A 16530-nucleotide genomic window follows, 5' to 3' on the forward strand; every position below is an offset into this window, starting at 1 on the left:
TCTGTGTTGTTGCTTCTCAGCCAGTTGCCATGTGGTGCCAGGCCCGTGGCACGTCAAGTAAGCATTGGCAGGCTCTCACACAGGCATGCATGCACACAAGCACACAAGAACACGCACACTCTCTCAGGCACACATTATAAAATATGTGATCTCAGCCCTTTGGGGGTGTCTGGGTTTGGTTGGCATTTGGTACTCCAAAGTGGAGGCAATGGGGCTTTTTTTTTTTTTTTTTGACTTAGCTGATCTCCCAGTTCTTGAGATTGACTTTTGACTTCTGAGAAATTAGAATAAAAATTGAGTCAGATATGGGAACTGATCCTGAACACAAGGAGAATTGATTTCTCAGTGTTGTGTATTCTCTGTGTTTCTGCTTCTCAGCCAGTTGCCATGTGGTTGCCCGTGGCATGTCAAGTAAGCATAGGCAGGCTCTCATACATGCATGCACACAAGCACACAAGAACACGCACACTCTCTCACACACACATCATAAAAAATGTGATCTCAGCCATTTGGGGTGTCTGGATTTGGTTGTCATTTGTTTCCATAGGGGGACAGTGGGACTCAGAGGAGCGGGAGCATAAATTTGGAGAGGGTGTAATGGAGGATTTGAGGAGAAAGAGCTTACTTAGGTTGGTTCTTTAGAGAGAGTTGGGTTTTAGTGAGGGGACAGTGGATAAGGAGTTGTGAAATGAGCAAGGTGTCCTCTCAGGGCTGTGTGTAGACAGTGGCAGGTGGAGGCAGGAGATCTGGCTGGTGAGGGGAGCCGACTCTGTCAGGGTGACTGAGATGCCCCAGTGCATATCAGGAGGAAGAAAAGCAGGCATTTGCTCTCTTTGTCCACCTAGGCTGGTCCAAGAGGAGAGGCGCCCAGGCACACAGCAATGGAGTTTGGGAGTGTTCTGGGTGTGAGCTCCTTTGTCAGTCTTCCATTCAATGTGACAGTACCTTGGGGTTTGTGTGCTCTTTTAAAGATGTGTAGTTGTAACACAAGTCAGACATTGAGGTTTCTCTCTTTCTCTCTCTCTCTTTTTCTTGTTATTGTTTTACATCTGGAGACAATTTCCTTCAGGCTAAAGGCTGACTCTAGGACTCGCCAGCCTGGACTCCCACCTCCCCAGTTTTGCTGTTTCCTGTAGAGTTGTAGGCAGCGAGAGAGGCAGGAAAGGGGGTGATGTCTCCTGCCAGCTTCCCTGAGCAGCTCCTGCTTGCAGACTAAGGGACCAGAGGTGACCTTCTTCTGGGTCTCTACCTACTTTTGTCTTCTAGCCTACCCTGTCAGACTCCCCACAGATTGTTCTTGGGAGAAAAACCCAACCATCCCAACTGTTGGAAGAGGGCATCTGTCTACAGAGTTGCCTCCTTGTCCACTGCAACTTGAATGTTCTTGGCAGCCCAGATGCCAGACTTGATGGCAGTGTCTATCCAGCCATGAGGTAGGTCGGTGTGCTCCCCAGCAAAGTAGATGTGGCCCTCTGGCTGGAAGAGCTGCTTGGAATAGTCCACATATTGGTAGGGTGTGAACTCAGCATGGGAGCCAATGATGAGGGGGTCCAGGGACCATTGCTTGCCCACTGACTCAGGGCACATACGCTTTAGCTCCTCCTTGGATCGCTGGTGCACTGCAGCCAGGTCATCCATGATGATATCCACCACCTGCTCATCCTTCATGGAGGTAAAGAAGAGGGAATCATCGCCCACAGTGAAAGAGGCCAGCAGCACGCCCTTGCCACCTGGCAGGCTGTGGCTGGGATAGTAGATGAAGCGGGAGGGCCTGTCTGTGATGGAGCTCCCACCCCGTATCCCTTCCTTTTCCCAGAAACGTTCCTTGCACACTAATGCCACCTTGGTGGCACTGATGTAATGCAACAAGCGCAGGGCATGCGTTTTGTTTGGGGACAGGGGTGGCTGGAAGGTGATGAGGCGTGTGGCCTTGGCTGAGGCAGAGATGATGGCGTAGTCGGCAGTGAGGTTTTGCAGTGAAGAGGTGGGCCCAGCTGTGCGGTAAGAAACCTCAACCTTTGTTCCCTTTCTCACCACTCTTTCTACTTTGGACTCCAGATGGATGGTGCCTGGCTTCAGGCTGGCACTGAGGCCACTGGGGAGTTGGTCAAAGCCACCAGTGATCTCTGAAAATCTGCAGGGGTGGAGAGGGAAAGATGAGTGGAGACACTACCAGCTCTGTGTTTCCCAGCACTGGCCATACTTCTGGTCTGAGAAGAACCTATCTTCTGACTCTTGTTTGGACACTTTATAAACATCACCTTCATGAATACAAAGCCCCGTGTCAGGCAGGGATTTTTACTTGAGTGCATCCTACATGGTAAATAACAAATCAGTGCTGGGGACGGGGTTCTTCCTGGCACCAGGTCAGCCTTACTCTGTGCTTTTGGAGTAGAAGATGCTAAAACTCCTCAGGGTCTCCAGGAGGGAATCATATAATCCGGCATCCTCATTCATCAAGTCCTCGATGAACTGGACTGCTCCTTTGCTTAGGTTTCCTTCCTTCATTAGGTAAGCCTGTGGGGAGAGGGCACCATAGATGCAAGTTTGGCTCATAGGGTATGGAATACAGGAAGGCTTTAGTGGGGACCAGGGACCAGCAAGGGTAGATTTGGGTTTGACAGAGGCAAAGGCTTTTGCAATAGAAAGAGAAAATCCTGGAGGCAGGACACTGCCTCAGGACCTTGGGTGAGCCTGAAGCCCTGAGTGCACATCTCTACTTCCATTCTGCAGTTTATCATTTCACTTACCTTGGTGGAGTAAGAGTCATAAAGGGATAGCAGTTCAGGACAGTTGAGTGGCTTCATGGATTCATTGATCTGCAGAAGGTGAGGAGAGATATTGTCATCAAACTGGGCCTCCAGGTGGCCACGACAGCTAGGCTGTTGTAGACAAGGTCATAGGGCAACACATGCCACACATGCTTTTAGATTGGAGTCAGGTTCTTTGGATTTCCCTTGGAGAGGCTGTGAAAGGCCAGGAAAGGGCAGTTCCCAGAGCTCCTGGGTGTGCCTTCTTCCCTGAGGAGGATGTCTCCTTCATTTGAAGAAACCTGTGCTTTTGTTGAGACAGGGTCTCTCATAGCCTAGGTTGGCTTCCAAGTCACTGTAGAGCTGAGGCTGCTCTTCAGTCCTAGATCCTCCTACCTCTACCTTCCAAGTATTGGGATTAAAGCATGTACTGTGACACATGACTTGAAATGAAAGACCAGTTCAGGACAAAAATTGAAGGTGAGGTTCATTTGATAGGATACTTGCTGGATAAGACTGAGGACTTGAGTTCTAGACTCAGAATCCATACAAACATACCATGAGTTGGGGCTAGAGAGATGTCTCAGTGATTAAGAGCACTGACTGCTCTTCAGGAGGACCTCGGTTCCATTCCCAGTACCCACATAGCAGCTTGCATCTGTCTGTACCTTCAATTCTGGGTATCTGACACTCTCACACAGACACACACACAGGTAAAACACTAATGCGCATATTAAAAACAGGGTGTGAGCCGAGGGGCAGCTTTGTTGCACACCTTTAATCCCAGCACTCAAGAGGTAGAGGTAGGTTTATCTCTGTGAGTTTGAGAACATATTAATCTGCAAAGGGAGAGGGAGAGCCAGGCCTGGTGGTGCACACCTGTACTTCCAGAACTCAGGAGGAAGAGCCAGGCAGGTGTATGTGAGTTTGATGCCAGCCTCATCTACAGAGGAAGATCCAGGACAGCTAAGGCTACACAGAGAATCTCTGTCTCCAAACAACAACAGCAACAAAGTGGGGTGTGTTGTCACAGGGCTGTAATGCCAGCCTTGAGAATATAGAAGCGGTAGAATCCCTAGGACTGGCTGGCCAGCCAATTCAGGAGCATTAGCAAGCTCCAGGTTAGGTGAGAAACTGCTAAAAATAAAATAAAGTAGAAAGCAATCAGGGAAGACACCTGATGTTGACCTCTGGCTTCTACCAAAATGTGCGTTTAGGATGCCTGATGTACGCCCAAGGATTGCCTAAACACTTCTGCCCCTTTCTTTCCATTGCTTCTGTCCACATCATGGCCCATGAATCACTCAGAGATGGAAGGAGAGGGTTGAGGGTGAAGTTGCACGTGGTGACATCCTTAATAGATGTTAGAAGGTAGATGCACCAATCATGAGGGTACTGGGTGGGAATCAGGTGATCTGAGTCCATGTACTGATTTGGCCTGTGATCTTAGGCACCTCCCCATTTCCTTCTTGATTGAAGCTGGGGAAGGCAGCAGGTACCTTAATGATGGCTTGGTAGAAGAGTTGTGGGGCAGTTTTGTTCTTCTCTGTGGGACTGGTGGGGTAGCCCAAGATATCTGGGTTAGCCTTGACTTCCCCAGCACGGTGACGCTGTCCATTGAGTAGGTACCAGGTGTTGTTGTCATACTGGATGAACTTATTGAACTTCAGGCCAAGCTTCTTGACATAGATGTGGATTAGCCTGCAGCAGAGAGAGACATAACAGCCTTGTCCATTCTGGTCCCACCTTAGAAATGACCTGGTGCCTAGGAACTCAGACTAATTTCTTGCTCAGTTGTAATCACTTTTAATATGGGCATTACCTCCTCCACTCCCAAATGCTGAAGAAGGCATGGATTCGTGGAACTAAAGACTTTATGAAATCCCAACTAGTAGTACTCAACAGTAAGACAGATGTCCTTTGCTCCAGGCAGCATTTGAGATCCCATTATGCCCTTTTGAAGTAAATTTGAGGCTGTGTTTATGATACCCACTTTGGGCTGGTGCAGTTGTTTTTGTTATTGGTGGCTTAGAGGTTAAGTGTGGGTTCAGTTTCTATTGAAGGCAAAAGAAGAGAAACATCTGTGGAGATAAGGTCTAGGACAAAGTTTGGGCTGAAAACATGGTAGACACTGCTAATTAGAAGGTGTTATATTTTCTCATCTTATTTTGGTGCAACTGAAAAATATGAAACTGCCCATATTTACCCTACAGTTTGATGGGTTGGCAGTAATGATAGCAATTGTCATTTTGGGATCTGTCATTTCCTGCGTGACCCTCAGCTTCCTGTGTCCTCTGGTATTCTCTCCAACATGGGGGATGAGTATCATCCCTGACTAATTGGGTTGGATCATATGACACAGCGATACTGAAAGACAGGCATGATGGCATTGGGGTCCCTCCTACCTTTTCCTCATCTCCCGCCCCCATATTCCGTTTCCTGAACAGGACTTGCCTGTGACTTTTTGGGATTCGCATTGGTCCTAGATCAAAGTACCAGCCTTCCTCCTTGTTTCTGTATGTGAACACCCGACCTCCAGTGTAGTTACTGGCCTCCAAGATAGTTACCTGAGGAGCAGAGAAATTGCTATCATTCTTAGGGAGTGCTTTCCTTTCTCCTCACCCCATTTCTCACCTCCAAATATCTATAGGCTCTGGCCTGGACTCTAGGAAAGTGCAGGATAACCTCAGTGGAGCTGTTTGCTCTGGAGGGTCCTGAATGATTGGGGGGCCCTTGCTTGGTAGCATAGGTCTTCACTCTGGTCGCCATAAGAACATGAATGGCAGTTATAATGATGAGGGCTCAGGGTGTTTGGAGACTTACCTACACGCCATGTGCACCTCTCCCTGTCAGGCCACTCTTTCTTTTTCCACCCAAGGAGGCAAATGGAAGGCTGATGATCAGGGTTTCTCTAAACTGTCTTACCTCGTGACCAGCATCCTGCAGCAGCTTGGCTGCCACTAGGCCTGCCATTCCAGCTCCTACCACCACCACATGCTTGGGATGTTCGGAGGGCTTGAGCCCATTCTGGGCTATGTCAACGAGGGTGTCATAATCGGGGTCCTGTAAACACTTGAAAATGTCCTCAGAGAAGACAAGGCAGCTGAAGATGGACAGCAAGATCCCCCAAATAAGGATTCCTGGAAGCAGAGAGAGCAAGGTGGGGGTTCTTTCTGGAGTCCATCCCCCACCCAGTATACTAAATAAACAAATTAATTAATAAATCTTTAAATCCCAGGCCTTGATAAAGCTGAATCCCTATCTCAATTCTTTTTTAAGAATATACATATATATTTATTTTCATTTTTAAGATTATAATGCTATTTCAATTCTTATTCTCTTACATGGTTTCAGCTGATATCTGTAGCCCCATGGCCACCTTGTTGTCCCCTGTCCCTCTCCCATCCAGCACTTGTACCTATTTCAGTATCCAACTCTTCCTTCCTCTGTCTCCTCCAAACCGTGAGCAGGACCCTACTTACCACTCTTCTTGGCCATGGCCTTAATCCTCATGTGGAACTCAGAGCTGCTCAACCTCTCTTTATAAAGAAGGCAGCACCTCCTTGGTAATACTTGGCCCTTATCCCACCAGTCTGCCTCCGGCCCTATTGACTCAGCCAAGCAGGGCAACCGTGCTTTAAGAGCTGACCCATGAGGAGAGATGACAGTGAAAACTGACCCCACCTTCTTCTCATCCTCTTCATTGTACCTGCCAACACCCCCAACAGCCTCTTCCTCTAGAAAAGCTTCTTCTCCCTGTCTAGTCCTTCTTTTTTAAGGAGCAGGTAGGCCATTCTAGAGTTGCCATGGCCCTGGGAAGGGATGAGAGCTGCTTTGGGCATCCGGTCTCTGAACTTCTAGAACAAGCCAGTGTTCCTGACAGCTCCAGGACTTTCTGTATTGCCTGCTCTCTGACCACTGTTGCTGAAGGCCCTTGGTTCTGATGTCTGTTTGGGATGGGGTTCTGCCCAGATGCTCTTGTATCTCTCTGACCCTCCCCCTCTTAGGCTCCCAGGCAGGCAGGCAGGTAGGTGCAGTCTCCAGCCTGGCCCATCTGCAGAGGCCCATTTTCCGCTCCTTCCTCTGGGACCTCAGGGCTTTCTTTGACACAGTGTACTTCCCTAGCAATGGACTTTCTCCCATAAGGAATGGAGCCAGGCAGCTGTCCTGCCAAGATGAGTTTTAGTTTACAGGCTGGCTGGCAAGAGAAATGAACAGAAAGTCTGTACCCAACCAGCATGACGAGGCAGGGGAGGGACAGGAGTTGGGGAAGGAAGAGGCACATGGTATCCATGGCCTAGAACTGGGATTCTGGCATCAGGTGGTGTGGGGAAAGGGCAGTAGCAACAGAATCAACAGAGCTGGGCTGGAGTCCAGATTTCTCCTAGGAAGTTGTGTGTTTTGGGATGTGGAATTGATCCCCTTCTGAACTTGAGTCTTAACTTGCTTCTTTTCTTCCTTCGTTCCTTCGTTCCTTTGTTCCTTCCTTCCTTCCTTCCTTCCTTCCTTCCTTCCTTCCTTCCTTCCTTTCTTTATTTTTTTTGGAAGATATTTTTTTCTGTCCTTTATTAGAGGGAAGAAATGAGAATAGAAACGTATCATTCCCTTTTTCCTTCCCCTCAGACATGGGAATCCAAAGATTCCTGTTAGATAGCTAAAAAACAAGTAATACCACATTCTATTTATATGTCTTTTCTTACTCATACATAACTATGATGAAGTTTAGTTTATAGATTAAGCACAGTAAGAAATTAACAACAAAAACATAACATGACAATTATAACAACATGCTATGATAAAATTGCTGCATTACAGCCTTTATGCTCTGTTAGAAATGTAGGGAAAGCTGCTGTGGGGATTATCGGACGTTCAGCATTCCTGAGTGTGGCTGTACACTCTCAAAGGACCTCATCAGTGAGACCCTCCAATTATTTTTTATTTATCTTTAAAAATGTATTTATTATTCTCTCATATATTACATCCTGACCACACTTTCCCCTCCCTCCTCTCCTCCCAGTCCTTTCTTCCCCAGATCGACTTCCCCCTTTGTTTCGCTTCAGAGAAGAGCAGGGCTCTTTTTAACCAGATATAACATGTTATGGTATCCAGTTGGGAGAAAAGGGTCCCAAAAGCAGGTAAAACAACTCCCACTGTTGGGTGTCCCAGCAGAACACCAAGAGACACAACCATGACATATATGCAGAGGACCTAGCTCAGACCCATACAGGCTCCCTCATTGTTGCTTAAGATTCCGTGAAGCCCTATGAGCCCTGCTTAGCTGATTTTTGGTGTCCTTGAGTCCTCTGGCTTCTAAAATCCTTCCTCCTGAGGAATTCACGCTGGGGTTTTCTTATTTGAGACACAGACCAATAATACCTTCTTCCTAGGAGTTTTGTTTCCTTTTTTTTTTTCCTATAGAAGTGTCTTGCTATATAGGTCAGGATGACCTTGAACTCCAAATCCTCCTGCCTTAGCTTCCTGGTTGCCTGGATTACACCACCTTGTGCTTCAGACCGTGTCAAGGCTGATCTGAGATGATGTGTACAGTATAGCTGTTTCCTTTAGGTTTGACATGATCATCACCATCTTGAAGCAGAACAGGTATGGTGATTTGGAAAGACCTTGGCCACAGGCAAGGCAATAGAACAATAAGAACAATGCTAAGTCTAGGATAATGTAGTTTTCTTATTATAACCATTACACTGTCATTCTCCTATTGTAACCATTACAGAGTCATTAGCTAAATCTAGGATAAGAGGCTCTTAACTCTCCCTGGTGGAAGGAGGTGGGAGGTCCTCAATCCTTCCTTTGAGATTCAAGGCACCATTCCTTTGTTACTCAGCTGTACAGGATCTTGGGGGTGGTAGAATAGATGAGAGGTAGAAGGTTGGGGTGGGTTGCAGCTTTGGTGGTCGAACCACCCATGAGTCACCCACGCTCCAGTAAGTGAGCCAGGAGCTCATATTTCAGCAGTGGAATTTGTGTGAAGGATCTGGCCTAGCACCTTGTGAGTGTGAAATGCTAATATGGTTTTGATTTGGACTTCTATGATGTCCACTGATGAGGAATATCTTTTACATGCTTATTGCTCAGTCATGTATGCCCTTTAGAGACTAGTTTCTTCAGGTCATTCCCCCATCTTAACACTGGGATGCCTCTCTCAATTACTGAGCATAGTTTTATTTTGTAATATTTATTTTATATTACATGTATACATGTTTTGCCTGCATGCCTGTCTAAGTACCGTACATGTGAAATGCTGTTGGAGGCCAGAAGAGGGTTCAGCCCCTTCAAACTGCAGGTACAGATGCTATGAGCATCTTTTAGTTACTGGGAACTGAAGCTGGGCCCTCTGGGAGGTCAGCCAGTACTCTTAACACCTGAACCTTCTCTTCAGTCATGAGCCTTAAGACTTTGGACAATATATTATATATACAAGTCCTTAACTAGATATTTAATTGAAAATATTTTATGTGCATTTGTATTATCATTTTTTCTTTTCTATTTTCTGATATTTTATTTTTATCAATTCTTTGAAAACTTTAAACAATGTATTTTGGTCATTTTCACCCTCCACTCTACCACTGCTCCTCTTAGCTTTTCCCAGACTTCCCAGTCACCTCCCTAACTCCCAATCTTTGTATTTTCTAATTTTTTAACATTTACAGTTTATTCACTTTGTGTCTCAGCTGTAGCCCCCTCCCTCTTTCCTTCCCAATCCCTCCCTCACTCCCTCTTCTCCTCCCAATTCCCTCTCTATGTCCACTGATAGGGGAAGTCCTCCTCCCCCTCCATCTGACCCTAACTTATAGGGTCTCATCAGCACTGAGTGCATTGTCCTTCTTTGTGGCCTGGCAAGGCCTTTGTGTTCACTTAAAATTTTTTATTTAATAACTCATTGACTCCACAGTTACTACTGTTAATTTATTTGTAGGTATGAGGCCTTCTCCTGGTTATGGTCAAACTATGGGGTCCAGGCCGGCTTTGTAGCTGAGGTTGGAAATGAACTCTTGATGATTTTCTGTCTCCATCTTCCAGGTGCTGGAATCACAGACTTGCGATACTACCCCTGGTTGAGCGTTCTTGATAGTATCTCTGTATTATAAACATTTCCACTTTGATAGAATTCATTGATTTTTTTCTCTTATTACTTTTGGAGTAGATTTAAGAATCAATTCCCTGATTCAACAGTATGAAAATTTATTCCTCTAAATGAGGATTGATCATCTTACCCCATGTCCGCTCAATTGATGATCAATCCTCATTTAGAAAGACAGATGGGATGTGCATTGAACGTATGACAGGAGTCTACTGAGCGCATCTGAAAGACTCTAACTAGCAGTGTTTTCAAAGCAAAGACTCATGACCAAACCTTTGGCAGAGTACAGGGAATCATAAGAAAGAAGGGGAGTTAGTCTGATGGGGAAAAAGGATAGGAGCTCCACAAGGACCAAATATATCTGGGCACAGAGTCTTTTCTGAGACTGACATTCAACCAAGGACCATGTATGGATATAACCTAGAACCTCCACTCAGATGTAGCCTGTGGTAGCTCAGTAACCAATTGGTTTCCCAAAGTGAGGGGAACAGGGACTATTTCTAACAGGAACTCAATGACTGGCTCTTTGGTCTCCCCACCCCCGAAGGGAGGAGCAGTCCTGTTAGGCCACAGAGGAGGGCTTTGCAGCCAGTCCTGAAGATACCTGATAAAACAGGATCAGATGAATGGGGAGGAGGTCCCCCCTATCAGTGGACTTGGAAAGGGGCACGGTGGAGATGAGGGAGGGAGGGAGGGACTGGGAGGGAATGAGGGATTGGGACACGGCTGGGATACAGAGTTAATAAAATGTAACTGATAAAAAATAAAAATAAATAAATAAATAAATAAATAAATAAATAAAAATAAAATTCATTTTTAAAGAAAAAAAAGAAAATTTATTCCTTTTTTGTCTTAAAAGTATCATTTAGGTCTTTGATTCATTTTGAAGTAATTTTCTGTATATTATGTGAAAGGGCCCAATTTTATTCTTTTGCACATGGGCATTCACTTGTTACAGCACTATTTTGAAAACATTATCTTTTCTTCACTGAACAGTCCTTGTGCCCCTGATGAAAATTAATTGACAATAAAGTCTTTTTTAAGATTTATTTATTTCTATTTTCTGTGTATTGGTGTTTTGCCTGCATGTGTGTCTGAGTGACAGCGTCATTGTCCCTGAAGCTGGAGGTATAAAGAATTGAGAGCTGTCCTTTGAATTCACACCCTTGATCCAGTGTTACCTGACCCTTAAGGTCACAAAGCTGGCAGCACAGCAGGTGCACACCATCAAATGTCAGTGTGCACTCAGGATGAGCACTAGTGCTCCCTGTAATCAAGAGCAGATTGCACGAGGAAGCAGTCCAAGTGGGCTGCTGCTGCTTTTCCTCCACTTATGGCCCAAACCTACATCTCCCTGGTAAGTTTGCTATGACTGACTGAAGAGCATCAGATGCTAGCTGGTTACAGATGCTTCTACACCTGCACTACTTAAAGTTGATGGCTGGAACACCATGTCTCCTTCTGGAACATGACTGAGGACAATGGTGAAGAAAAACCTTCCAGGTGACAGGAAAATAAGTAGGATGCTCATTTGTTCCTTTGGTTTAGGAGAACAAATGGCTTATTGGAAAAAGTCTATATTGACCAATGCAAAGTGGCCACAAGTTGTTTGGATGTGTGGCTAGATGGTCAGGAATTTGCATGGAACTCGTTTAGATAATTTGTGAGGATGAGTATGGGGAGAGATCTGTGGATAACTGCCCTTGAACTGGAAAATGTAAAAAAAAATATGAATGCTCACAAAAGGGGTCTAAAAATAAAAAAGAGTTAGCTAGTTAAGTGGCTAGGATGACATTCTCTGTGGACACCAGTCACCATCTTTCCCTTGTCACCGTCCAAAGGGGTCATTAAATGAAAGCATCTAAGATGTCACAGATAGAAGTTATGTTTGGGCTTAGCAATACAGACTATGACATTATCCTTGTAATCTTTACTCTTTATAGAGAGAGTTAGGGATTAAGCAATTTACAATGTTACCACATGCTAAGTCATAGCTTGTTAATTACTGTAAGTTGTTTTACCCACAGGGAATTTCATAGCTCTGTTTCAGATATTGCATGAGTTGTTACAGGTAGATGCTTAAAAGAACAGCAGGCACAGAGGAAGAAACATGCTGTGAAATATAGCTGTTATCACCATTATTATGATACAAATTTTGGTTGATATTTCTATCATTGTTGTCACTGAAATTGTTTTTCTATGGGCTTAGTAAACTCTATGTCCCTCATAAAGGATTCATAGCTTTGGGGATGTAAATATCCAGCACTTTAGGTGCTGAGGGCATACTGCCTAAGGCAGGGCTGAGAAGCTCAAATCAGAGATCCTGACCGAAGGACTCTATAGTGAGGTGGTAGAAAATACATTCCCTGATATAACAATAGTGTCCAATTTCATTGTCTTTGTGGACATCCATTGGACTCAAGGCCATGTCTGAAAGCAGTCCTTTCCTTACTGGACAGTATGTTTGTCTATGACTAAAATCGGTTGGACTGTATCTGAACTGTCAGTTCTAATCTACTAACCCACACATTAGCCTTCATAGAAGTTGCATAACTCACTGGTTTCTCTAGCTTTGTGGTAGGTTTCAACATTGGGAGTGAGAAGCCCTCCCTCTTTGTTCTTCTTTTTCAAGATTTCTGGGCTCTTCTGAGTCCCTTGAGCTTTCCATGGACCTTTAGGATCCATTCTGCAAATTCAGTAAATTGAGAACAAGAACTACGATAGAGACACACCGAATCAGCTTAGGATTTGTTGGCATCTTGACAATAGAACATCTTCTGATCCAGGAACCACAAGCCTCCAAATTCCAATGTGACCTCAATGCCCACAGTGAACGAGGTGTTATCTGATGTGCTGGGTCACAAAGCTGGCCTGCTCAGCAGGTGTGCCCCATCGAATGTCAGAGTGCACTCACAGATGTCTCCAAGCACTCCATGAAGGCACAGGTAAGTTAGGCAAGAAAGTGCCGCAAGTGAAATTGGAGAGAATGGGTGTGGAGAGATCTGTGGGTAGCCTGCTTAGAAATGGGACGGAGTGTTGGGACGTTACTGTCTTTGTGTATTTGCATCAATAGTGTCCTCAATGGGCAAGGACATGAAGAATTGAGCAAATGTTATGGCATTTTCTGAAGACACCTGTCAGCTTCTTTCCTCACCACCCTCTCCCTGATGGTCATGGTTAATCTTCACTGTCAACTTGACTGGACTTAGAATCACCATCGAACACACCTCTGGGTGTATTTGTGAATGTATTTCCAGAAAGGATTAACTAATAGGGGATGTTCCTTCTTGATTGCGGGTATCACCCTTCCAGGGGCTGGGGCACTAGGAAATGTAAAAGTAAGACAATAGTTTGAGTAAGGGCATCCATCTATCTGCTAACTGACTGGAAAGGCAATGTGACCCTAAATCTGTTTCTACTGCCATGACTTCCATGACACAAATGACTTTGCCCTTTGATACTCAGTCTAAAAAAGTGCTTCCTCAAGTGATCTGGGTCAGGTATTTTATCATAGCAATGAGGAACGTAAGTATTAATGTGGCCAGAGCAGTGATGAGCACCAGGCTCAGCTGTCAGCGATGCAGGCTATGCAGGGTCTCAGCAGCATGAGCTTCCCACTGGCTGGCAAAGCTTCACCATCCTTTGCTTCTGCTCCTATGGAGAGTTGCTTGTTAAACATCCCACACCAATGATTAAAACTTCTTTTTCTTTATTCTTTTCTCATACAATACATTCCAGTCACAGGCTCCCACCCTCCCCTCCTCCCAGCCCTGTCCACCTTCTACTCTCCCTCATATCCTCTGCTCACACATTTCTCCTTTGGAAAAGATCAGGGTTCCTAGGGATATCAACCAAACAGTAGATAAGAAGATGCAATAAGACTAGGCACCAACCCTCATGTCAAGGCTGGATGAGGCAACTCAGTAGGAAAATAAGGTCCTAAGAGAAGGCAAAAGAGTCAGAGATACCCCAACTCACACTGTTAAGAGTCTTACCAACAAACCTGAAGGTGCTGTTCTTAAATTTCTTATTTGAGGTTCCTAAAGTCTCTACCACCTTTCAATACTCCACACTAGTGTTGGAGAGAAAGAAAGTTAGAAGAAAAAGGGATGTAGACCTCTTTAGACTTAGTTCTTGCTGGTCAATATCATTGGGTTCTTTTGGGGAAATACCCATCTCATAGTCAGGACATCCAGCAGCCCAGGTAACCAGCAACTTTCTTTGCCCTCTCTCTGAGTCCTCAAACCCTTCTCTATCCCAGGATGTTACCTTCCTCTTTCATGGCTCTGACATTTATCAGCTACCAAAGATCATGCCCCTCTCCAAGCTGCATAAGGCTGTTATCAGCTGGCTTAGACCACATCCCTGCATGAGGCATTTATCAGCTGTGGACAAAGTCCCTTACCCTACACTTAGGATTAAAATAAAAACCTGCTGATATAACATAATTGAGGTTTATTTTTTTAATAAAACAAAACAAAACAAAACAAAACTTCCACTACACACCCCAAGCTAAGCAACCGCAGCAAGCATGCTGACAGCCTAGTGCAGACTCACATAGACTCCATTTCTGCCACTTCAGTCTTTGTGAGCTCCTATGTCCCCTGCTTAGTTGATTCTGAGGGCTGTGTTCTCCTGGAGTCTTCAACTCCTCCAGCTTCTACAATATTTCTACCTCTCCTTCTGCAAGACTCCCTGAGCTCCACCTAATATCTAGCTGTGGGTCTCTGTAGCTGCTCCCATCAACAGCTGGAGGAAGCCTCTGATGACAGTTGGGCTAGGCACTAATTTATGAGCATATGTATAGCAGAATGCCATTAGAAATCATTTCATTGAGTTTGTTTTTGTCAGTCATGTTTGGTTCTATCCTAGGTTTCTGAGCTATCCATCTTTCTGTTTCTGGCCATCCAGGCATTATGGGGTACTGTCTTATGCTCTGTTCCTCATGTTAGACCAGTCATTGCTTGGCCACTCTCACAAGCTCTGAGACACCATTGGCCCAGCATATCTGGCAGGAGGGGCAGGTTGTGTGTCATAGGATTTGTGGCTGGATGGTGCCCTGGTGTCACCACTGAGAGCCTAGCCTGGTTACAAAAGATGCCCAGTTCAACCTCCATTACTAGGAGACCTTGCTTGAGTTACCCTCATCCATTCCAGGAAGCTTCAACTGCACTAGATTTCCACATAGCCCCCTAAATACCCATATATTCCAGAAGTCTCCCCTCTCCACCAGATCCCTTTTGTTCTCATCCCCACTTTCCCGCTGTTCACCCTCAAAATCGATTGTATTTCATCTTCCCAAGGAGATCTGTGGGCCCTCTCTGCCAGACATCTTCTATATGTTTAACTTTTCTGATTGTGTGGATTGAGGTGTGATTATCCTTTAGTTAACCCTAATAGATAATTATAAGCAAGTATATATCATGTTTGTTTTTCTGGGTCTGGGGTGCCTCACTCAGAATAATTCATTTTCTAGTTCCATCCATTTGCCTGCAAATTTAATGATGCCTTTTTTTCCCTCCAACATCTGAGCAAAACTTATTGTGGAAATAAGTTTTCCTTATTGTACCACTTTTTTATTCTTTGGTTGAGGGATATCTAGGTTGTTTCCAGTTTTTGTTTAGTATTAACAAAGCCCCTATGAATATTGATGATCATGTGTCCTTGTGGTAGGATGGGACTTCTTTGGGTACATACCCAGGAGTGGTATACCTGTGTCTTGAGGTAGAGCGATTCCCAACTTTCTGAAGAACCACCATGTTGGTTTTCATAGTGACTTCACGAGTGCTCCCTCCCACCAGCAATGGAGGAATGTTTCCCTTGCCAATATGAGCTATCATTTTTATTATTGATCTTAGTCATTCTGATACGTGTCAGATGGAATCTCAAAGAAGTTTTCATTTGCATTCCCTGGTGGTTAACAATGTTGAACATTTCTTTAATTGTTTCTCAGTCATTTGAGATTCCTCTATTGGGAATTCTGTTTAAATCTGTAATCCATTTTAAAATTAGATTGCTAGGTTTGTTAATGTCTAGTTTCTTTAATTTTTATAGATTTATTTATTTATGCAGTGTTCTGCCTATATGTGTGCCTGTGGTGGAGGAGACCACCATATCTCATTGAAGATAGTTGTAAGCCCCCATGTGTTTTCTGGGAATTAAACTCAGGACCTTTGGAAGAACAGTCAGTGTGCTTAACTTCTGAGCCATCTTTCCAGCTCTTTAAAAAATATTTTACTAATTTATTTTATGTGTATGTATGCTCTATCTGCCTATACATCTAATGTCTAGTTTCTTGAGTCTTTTATATATTTTGGATATCAGCCCTCTATCAGATGTGGGGTTGGTAAAAATCTCTTTCTATTCTGTTGGCTGCTCTTTTGTCCTGTAGACAGTGTCCTTTGCCTTGCAGAAGCTTTTCAGTTTCATGAGGTCTCATTTATTAACTGTTGATCTTAGTGCCTGTGAAGTTGGTATTCTGCACAGAAAGGTGTCTTCTGTGCCAACGCCTTCAAGACCATCACTCACTTTTTCTTCTATCAGATTCAGGTTCAGTGCATCTGGTTTGATGTTGAGGTCTTTGATGCACTTGGACTTGAGTCTTGTGAAGGGTGATGGGTATGGATCTATGTGCATTCTTCTACACACTGACATCTATTTTGTAGAAGATGCTCTTTTTGT

General features: G+C 44.6%; 1 protein-coding gene across 1 annotated transcript; it reads right to left on the bottom strand.

The window, feature by feature from the left end:
• Positions 1–528: 528 nt before the first annotated feature.
• Positions 529–6268, bottom strand: LOC110547463 (L-amino-acid oxidase-like). The gene is made up of 7 exons (XM_021635038.2): positions 6233–6268; positions 5676–5890; positions 5205–5317; positions 4250–4451; positions 2751–2819; positions 2378–2517; positions 529–2134 (listed from the first exon to the last, which is right to left on the bottom strand). Exons 1-7 carry the CDS (start codon positions 6261–6263, stop codon positions 1345–1347), a joined length of 1560 nt encoding a protein of 519 aa, XP_021490713.1. The 5' UTR covers positions 6264–6268; the 3' UTR covers positions 529–1344.
• Between the last annotated feature and the right edge of the window lie 10262 nt (positions 6269–16530).

Source organism: Meriones unguiculatus, chromosome 3, assembly GCF_030254825.1.
Source record: "Meriones unguiculatus strain TT.TT164.6M chromosome 3, Bangor_MerUng_6.1, whole genome shotgun sequence".
NCBI classification, from domain to species: Eukaryota; Metazoa; Chordata; class Mammalia; order Rodentia; family Muridae; genus Meriones; species Meriones unguiculatus.